This window comes from Crocuta crocuta, unplaced genomic scaffold (assembly GCF_008692635.1).
Source record: "Crocuta crocuta isolate KB4526 unplaced genomic scaffold, BGI_CrCroc_1.0 scaffold145, whole genome shotgun sequence".
Lineage (NCBI taxonomy): Eukaryota > Metazoa > Chordata > Mammalia > Carnivora > Hyaenidae > Crocuta > Crocuta crocuta.
In genome coordinates, this window is record NW_027530857.1 from 4385198 (window position 1) to 4394009 (window position 8812).

General features: G+C 42.6%; 1 protein-coding gene across 1 annotated transcript in view; it reads left to right on the top strand.

The window, feature by feature from the left end:
• The first annotated feature begins 6141 nt into the window (after positions 1-6141).
• MBOAT1 (membrane bound glycerophospholipid O-acyltransferase 1) overlaps positions 6142-8812 on the top strand; it is a 115017-nt gene continuing 112346 nt past the window's right edge. Inside the window, exon 1 of the mRNA XM_077769595.1 lies at positions 6142-6235. Within this exon, the coding sequence (XP_077625721.1) occupies positions 6142-6235 (94 nt within the window). The remainder of the gene's footprint in view (positions 6236-8812) is intronic.

An 8812-nucleotide genomic window follows, 5' to 3' on the forward strand; every position in this document is an offset into this window, starting at 1 on the left:
TTTATTTAAAATTTTTTATTAATAGAAGATAGAGGAACGCCTACCTGCTCAGTCTGTGGATCATGTGACTCTTGATCTCAGGGTGGTGAGTTTGAGCTCCATGTTGGATGTAGACATTGCTTAAAATAAAAAAAAATGGAGTTAGAAAATTATAAGCATTTTACAGAATGAAGTAAGATGGGGAAATTTATAATATAATCATTAAAATAGATTTTAATTACCATATTCAGTACCATATACCAAAATGGAACAAAATTATATAAATGTTTTATCTTTGTTTTTTTCCCAGAGTTATCCTGAAATTTTTGGCAGTCCTAGAAGACATTCCAGTTACATTGAAAAGAATCAGAATCATTCTACTTCTTTAGCTGATCAAGATGTTTTTATTTCCAGCAAATGACACACCCTAGGAGAGAATATTGAGAATAGCTGAAAATAAGTGTTCATTTTTAAAATATGAAAAAAAGAAAGCCCAAGTTCTTTGTGTTGAATATTTCTTGTCCATGTTCTCTTTGTTTTGGCGTCCCAGGACCTCTCCCCATTTTTGAAAATGGGCCAGGGAAGAAAGAGGTAAAAATCGTCACTGCTTCCTCATCTTTATTACCACCGTAGATCTGGTTTCCGAATAGCTCCACAGGAGCCAAAATACTCGATTCTAAAATGTATACTTTACTCTTGACAGAAATATGTACCGAATGGGAAACAGCACAAGCTCTGTGGGTTTATAGTACCTTGCTCAGTCTTTCAGGAAACCTGGCTGTCTGGAAGGAGAGGGTGCGCACCCCAGGATGCTGGTCCACTGTGAGATGTGCCACAGCTGCCCTGGTCACGTGGAAGGATTATCGTGAACTCAGGAGTGCTCGTGCAGACTGGCTTTAGGAAGGGTATATATGGGATTTGGGTATCTAGAAATAGACTTCCTGAACCTGGTAGTGCTTAAGTACCCCAGAAACTCCTTATGTACCTGAGTGGGGAGGGAGGGGTGAGGCGAAGGGTGGGGGTTGTGTCTCCCTTTGAAGAGCAGCATTGATGGTATCCTGATGTTCTGTTTCTTAAAATGGTTGAGAGAACACATATACCTGTTTTACTTGACTATTTTTATTTAAATTTATATATAATTACATATATATGATAGATATATCTTTCTATAAATGTAGTTTTGTAAATCTACCATGCTTGCAGGCAGTTTTATTTCTCTCCTCCCCTCCTCTCTCCCCATCCCCACATTTGTGCACGCACACACACACACACACACACACACACACACGTATACACACACACACACAGGGAAACTGCAGCCCAGGAAGACTGGGTTCATAGTGAGACAAGGAACCTGAAGGACTCCATAAAAATCTGCTTTTTGCTCCTTTTTCTGCTTCTATTTTTGCCAGGACCTGCCCCCTACTGGACTTTACACATGCCTCATAATGCAAATAGTGTATGTCCTCCCTATAAGGGGCAAGGAATTAATGATTTCTTTAAAATAGAGAACATCTAAAGAAGGACCAGGTGAGAAGGACCAGAGGAAGCCATGATATGCATTTTCTAGACCACTGACACTGGGCATCTTCACTCCAAACCCCCTGGGCCTCTGTCTCTGTTCTAACCCGTTCCTGGGTGCCTGAGGGGATACATACATCAGACCACTGTCCTCAGGAAAAAACCCCAGACCCCAAACCAAGATGAGACTCCCTCATTTCCTTTCTGAGTCTCCCACTCTGTCTTCAATAACCTCTTTCACCTCCTGCTGGCTTGTGCTTGATTTCCATCCTATGCGAAGCCAAGGGTCCTCTTGGTTGGTCCTGTGGGACCTGCTCTGGGTCTGCGGACCTGGCCTGCCTGTCATCAGTCGGCGTGTGTTCTGTGAAAGGGAGATATTTGCCAAACAACCTCCAAAGGCCAAAGGAGCTGGAAGACTGAAGGAAAGGTCAGTAAGTCCAGCTTGATGAGAAATGATTTTTTAAGGGGACTGTAGACAGAGTGTGCCTTCGACTGTGCAAAAGGAATAGATCTTTGCAAGCCTACCTCCTGCTAGACCTACTTTTATAGCCCTAGACACTGGGAATACATGCAGGGACCATCCAGGAGGAGAATGTTTGAGAACAGGTGTGTGTCATAGTCATATCTCCAAGACAGACGAAGGACATTTTGCCCCCCAGGGAGTGCTCATGGATGTGGTTCAATCAAAGGAAAGAATGTGGGGGGTTGGGCTGTGCACAAAAAGGTTTCAGGTCACAGAAAGGCCATCATTGTAGATTTGTCCAAGATGGTGGTAGTCTGGTTCACCCAGTGTGACAGTGGGAAAAAAAACATAAAATTTTCATAGCTGTCAGGAGAATTCATCTCAGGGACAGAATTGTCTTTACGTAGGAAAGTAATAAGCCCTTTTATGGTCTAGATTTTAAAGAACTTGGTAAACAAAGAGAAAATTCAATAGTTTTACATGAAAAATAAAGAGATTTGGGGCGCCTGGGTGGCTCAGTCGGTTAAGCATCTGACTTTGGCTCAGGTCACGATCTCACAGTTCTTGAGTTTGAGCCCCGTGTCGGGCTCAGTGCTGACAGCTCAGAGCCTACAGCCTGCTTCGGATTCTGTGTCTCCCTCTGTCTCTGCCCCTCCTCTGCTCATGCTCTGTCTCTTTCTCTCTCAAAAATAAATAAACATAAAAAAATAAAGGGATTTGGATTAACCCTTGAATATATGGTCAAATTATCTTCCACATGGGTGTCAAGACCTCTCAGTAGGGAAATGGCTGTCTCCTCAACAAATGGTGTTGGGAAAATTGGATAGTCACATGCAAAAGAATGAAACTGGACCCTTATAGCATGACCAAAAATTAATTCAAAATGAATTACAGACCCAAACGTAAGACCTAAAGCTAAAAAAACTCCTAGAAGGAGACATAAGGTAAAAACTTATAACAGCGAGTTTGGCTCTGATTTCTTGTATACAACCCCCAAAGCATAAGCAACAAAGTAAAAAGAGATGAGTGGAACTCAATCGAACTTAAACACTTTTGTGCATCAAAGGACACAATCAACAGAGTGAAAAAGCAACCTATGGAATGGGAGAAAATAACTGCAAATCATATATCTGAAAAGGAAGGGGTTAATATCCAGAATAGATAAACAATGCCCACCATTCAACAATGAAAAAGCAAATGACCTGACTTAAAAATGGCCATTTCTCTAAAGATGATATATAGATGGCCAACAACCACGTGAAATGATGCTCAACATCACTCATCATCAGAGAAATGCAAATCAAAACCACGATGAGCTATCACCTTGTACCCATTAGGATGACTACTGTTAAAAAAAGGCAACAATTACAGTAGCACCTGGGTGGCTCAGTCCATTCACTGTCATGGGTCATGATCTTGTGGTTAGTAAGTTCAAGCCCCACATTGGTCTCACTGTTGTAGGTGCAGAGCCCACTTCAGATTCTCTGTCCCCTCCCTTTCTGTCCCTCCCCAACTTGGGCACTCTCAAAACTAAATAAAAACATTTTTAAAAACTTCAGAAAATAACAAGTGTTGGCAAGGATGTGTAGAAATTGGAAGCCTTGTGCATTGCTGGTGGGAATGTAAGATGGCCCACCTACTATGGAATACAGTATGATGGCTCCCCCCAAAATTAAGCATAGAATTATCACACGATCCAGGGGCACCTGGGTGGCTCAGTCGGTTGGGCTTCTGACTTCGGCTCGGGTCATGATCTTGCGGTTCGTGGGTTGGAGCCCCGCGTCGGGCTCTGTGCTGACAGCTAGTTCGGAGCCTGGAGCCTGTTTTGGATTCTGTGTCTCTCTCTCTCTCTCTTGCCCTCCCCTGCTCATGCTGGCTCTCTCTCTTTCTCTCTCTCTCAGAAATAAATAAAAACATTAAAAAAATAAAAATAAATTAAAAAAAGAATTATCACACGATCCAGCAACTCCACTTCTGGGTATATACACTAAAGAATTGAAAGTAGGATCTCAAAGAGTATTTGCATGCCCACTTTCATAGCAGCGCCATTCACAATAGCAAAGTGGTGGACACAAGTGTCTACTGATGGATGAAAAGAAAAATGTGGTCTTTACATATACTAGATTATTGTTCAGCCTTAAGGAAGGAAATCTTGTCACATGCTATTACGCATGAATCTTGAGGACTTTATCCCATGTGAAATAAGCCGGTAACCAGAAGACAAATGGTATGATTGGAAGCATATGAGATACCTAAAGTAATCAAATTCACAGAAATAGAAAGTAGAATGGTGGTTATCAAGGAAGAGAAAAAGGGAATGGTTATTTAAATTGTTTTTAATGTTTATTCATTTTTTGAGAGACAGAGCATGAGCAGTGGAGGGGCAGAGAGAGGGGGAGACACAGAATCTGAAGCAGGCCCCAGGCTCTGAGCTGTCAGAACAGAGCCCGACACGGGGCTCAAACTCACGATCCGTGAGATCATGACCTGAGCCGAAATCAGACGCTCAATTGACTGAGTCACCCAGGCACCCGGAAATGGTTGTTTAAATAGTATAGACACTCCTCTGCTTAAATCCCTGCAGTGGCTCCCCATGCAACAAAGGAACAGCAGAAATTGCTATAATGGCCTCCAAGTCCCCCATGGCCTGTTCCCCACACCGTGCTGGCCCATCTTCTTTCTCTCTACCCTCACTTACTCTGCTCCAGACTTCCTGGCCAGCCTGATAGTTCTTCACCCTGCAAGGCCTATTTGTATCTTAGCGTCTTTGCTCTAGACAGTTCCTCTTTCTGGAATGTTCTGTGCCCAGAAATCCTTAGATTCCTTCAAATCTTTGCTCAAATGTGACTTTCTCAATGTGGCCTACCTTGACCACCCCTTTAAATACGTCAACGTGTAGACTCTGTTTACCCTGCTGTACTCTCATTCTGTGTACTCATCATCTTCTGGCATATTCATATTATTTTTTAATATTTTTTATGCCTTCCCCTGTTAGAGTGCAAGCTCTACTGGAGGTATGACTTTTGTCTGGGTGTAGTTGATGTGTATTCCAAGCACCTAGAATAGTGCTTTATAAATGACGGCTCCTTAATAAATGTTTGCTGAATGCTGGATCAATCTTCACAAGAGAAACCATTGTTTCCCCAAGTGAATCTGAGGAATGCTAATATGGAAGATTGCATCTTGTACACAAAAGACATACTGTGCTCAACTAAGCTTAGTGTCCCTTTATGGGAGACTGACAATGGACTTGATGGCCTGCTAGTATATTTTTGTGAAAGTCGAAGCTTGTTTTACAGGCTATTCTGTGAGAACTGACCAATAATGATTGGAAAATGTTTAGGATGAATGAAACTTGCAGAAATGGCACATTAGGAGTATAGAAATAGAGCCAGGGTATAGGTGCAAATACCTGCTTTAGTCCTGTAAATAACAGACTTCACTGTATGCTCAGCATTGAGGGCCAGCTGGCCAAATGTGCTAACCAAAAGCTGCACAGGTTTCAAATAACAAGCTGCATCAGGGAGACTTAAACTGGAAGACAAGACAGTCATGAGTCCCATTAGCTGCACTGATTGCCAGGGAACCGTCGACCCATTCATTCCAAAATATGGTTATGCTTGGCACTGTCACTGGGTCAGGCGCAGACCAGAAAGGAAAGAGGAAGGTGAAAAATCCAAGAGTTGAGAGAGATTCCAAGTGGTCTCCAAGATGAATACAAGGACGGGTATGCTGTGCAGTTCCCTGAGGCCTAAGATGACAGTGGCCTTGGAAGCCACACCCACAGTGAGGCTGAGGTGGGGGGGATGAAGAGATTGGGGGCCAAGCATCTCAGCACACCCAAAGGCTCCAGCCCATCGGGCGAGGGTCCTACCTGGGATGTATGTATGTATGTATGTATGTATTTACTGCAAGAAACCAGAGAATCCTGGCAGCATAACCAGATATGTTTCTGCCTATGACTATAGCCTCAAGTATTATCTTCAATCATACTTTCTTATTCTTAGAAAAGTTCTTTGGCAGGAGTAAGTAGTTGGAACACAGCCAAAGAAGCAGGAAGTAAGGGGGGGAAGCCTCTCAATATCCAAAATAGATAGTATGGGTTTACTTAAAATCGAAATACTTCACTTCTTCAAGAACTCCTAAGGCACTCAGCCAAAGCCTAGTGAAGGCAATCTATGGAGTTCGCAAGATCACAGGAGAATCAAAATGGCAGGCAAGGCAGCGACAGTCGGAATACGAGAGCAGAAGAGAAGATTGAAAAGCCGGAAAGTAAACATGGTAACTGAGAAAGTTGACTTCTTCAGATATAATTTAGGGCAAGGACAAACTCTTGATGCATCAGTGGACTCCGAGACGTTGCTGCATTGCGGAATGGGTTCTCATTCACCGTAATGCCTGAGTCACCGATAAAAATTCGGTTGTGATCACTAACTCCACTTAAGAGTGCAGGGATGAGTTTGGGGAAGCCCTCATTCCCAAAACACTAAAGTTAAAAATGTCAGCTCCTAAAAGGGGAGCTTCAGCTCAGCAGAACTAATTAATTTGTTAATCTGCTCCTCCTCTAGGTCTTAGGCTCCAGTCCTGGCATTTAGAAGTTAAAATCATACTTATAAATATATTGTTCTGAGTCTTTTTAGCTAATAGAGTTTTGTTTGCAGGCTTTATTTCTGCATTCAGTTATCAGTGAGTAGTTACTTTTTTAAAGTTTTATTTATTTATTTTGAGAGAGAGAGAGAGCAGGGGAGGAGCAGAGAGAGGGGGAGAGAGAGAATCCCAAGCAGGCTCTACGCTGTCAGCACAGAGCCTGATATGAGGCTCCAACTAATGAGCCCTGAGATCATGACCTTAGCTGAAATCAACACTGGACGCTTAACCAACGGAGCCTCCCGGGTGCCCCATGAGGACTGTTTTAATTCAGTTTCGGTGTTTGAGCATCGTTGGCTGGTTCCGGCCGCTCATGTGACTGGTCTTGAGTTTCTATCAGTCCACAGTATCACGCTGTCTTCCTGAACCATGCCAGAAATGTTTCCGGGTCTTTTTTGCCTGGCCTTTAATTTTAAACCAGTCGTCAGGATGAGCACTGGATCTTCTGGATGAGTTCACAGTCTGAGCATGGTTCCGTACGGGAGATTAAACAACCGATCTTGATATCAAGACTCATTCTTCTGCCGACAGAAAACAGGCTGAGCAGACTGCAGATAACCCCACCCCTGCCTTGTCAGTTTTGAACAGTAAATGTAATTCCTGTCCATAGGAATGACAGGCCCATGTCACCTGTGTGGGTGGGCCTCTTGATAGACAGAGAAATGCTTTGTTTCAGAGAAGGCAATGTGGCATAATGACTGAAAGCCCAGGCTCTGGAATCAGAAAGACATGTTTTGTGTTTTGTTTTTCGTTTTTGCTTAACCTCCCTTAAAACAACTATGATACTAAACTTTCTAAACTCCAGTTTTCTCAGGGCGCCTGGGTGGCTCAGTCAGTTAAGCGTCCGACTCTGGGTTGGGTCATGATCTCGGGGTCTGTGAATTCGAGCCCTGCGTTGGCTCTGTGCTGACAGCTCAGAGCCTGAAGCCTGCTTCAGAGTCTGTGTCTCCCTCTCTCTCTGCCCCTCCCCTGCTCATGCTCTGTCTCTGGCTCTCTCTCTCAGAAAATAAATATAAAAAAAAAAAAAAACACTCCAGTTTTCTCATCTGTAAAACATTGATTATAGTAACTACCACATGGGCTATTGTTGCAGATAAATGAAACAACTTTGTAAAGCTGTAGCTAATATATAATAACAATTATTATGAATCTACAGTTGACAGAATGTGAACAGAGATCAATGAGAAGGAAAAGGAAGTAATGTGTCCATGGTGGATCTCTCAGATGTCTTAGAATTATAGCTCATTCTTTAATGGCCTGTTTGATTAATCAATATTGGAACTATTTCATTCTCTTGATACTGCACCTGATAGTTCTTTTAGCATTAATTGTATTACAATATCACTAGAACAGAACTGTTAAGATTTAAGTCCTGTGACATTTTGTTTTCAGGGTCTGAGCATAGTTACTGCATTTTTAAGGGAAAGTTTTAGACTGTGGTTTGTTGAGCAGAAGGTAATCTGTACATGGGTACTCTTGTCCTTTTATTTTAATTTTTTTAATTAAAAATTTTTAAAGTTTATTTTTGAGAGAGAGACAGAGTGTGAGCTGGGGAGGGGCAGAGAAAGAGGGAGACACAGAATCTGAAGCAGCGTTCAGGCTCCCAGCTGTCAGCACAGCGCCCGACACAGCGTTCGAACTCACAAACTACAAGATCACAACCAGGTCCAAAGTTGGCCGCTTGACCAACTGAGAGACCCAGAAACCCCTACTCTTGTTCTTTTAAATCTATGACAATGCGAAGGCCATTATCTGAAGTTGAGGAGCATGGATTTGTTTGTAGAAGATTATGAGTGGTCTGATTGCTTGCTTCATAAATACCGCCCAAACTGGCCTCGCTTTCCTTCCTGGGAGTTCGCATCTAACTATTGATTTTATTTATTTTGTTTTATTTTTATTTAACTTTTAATTTTTATGTTTTAAGCAGGCTTCCAAGCCCCTCCTTGCCCTCAAACACCTCACTTAAGCTGTCACCCTGCTCAGGGTAAGAGGGCATGGTTTCAGTTCTGGTCAGTTTCTAGAACTGTGTGATATCTAATGAACCAGTCTAGCCTAGCTAATCTGCAATCATATGCCTCAGTGAGTGTGAATGTGGGTGTGGTGTGAGTAAAGCAGAGATTGTTAACTACTGTTAGTGACCTCCTAGATCATGGGGACAGGGGAGTGGAGGTAAAGACTTTTTTTTTTTTTTTTACATCTGTG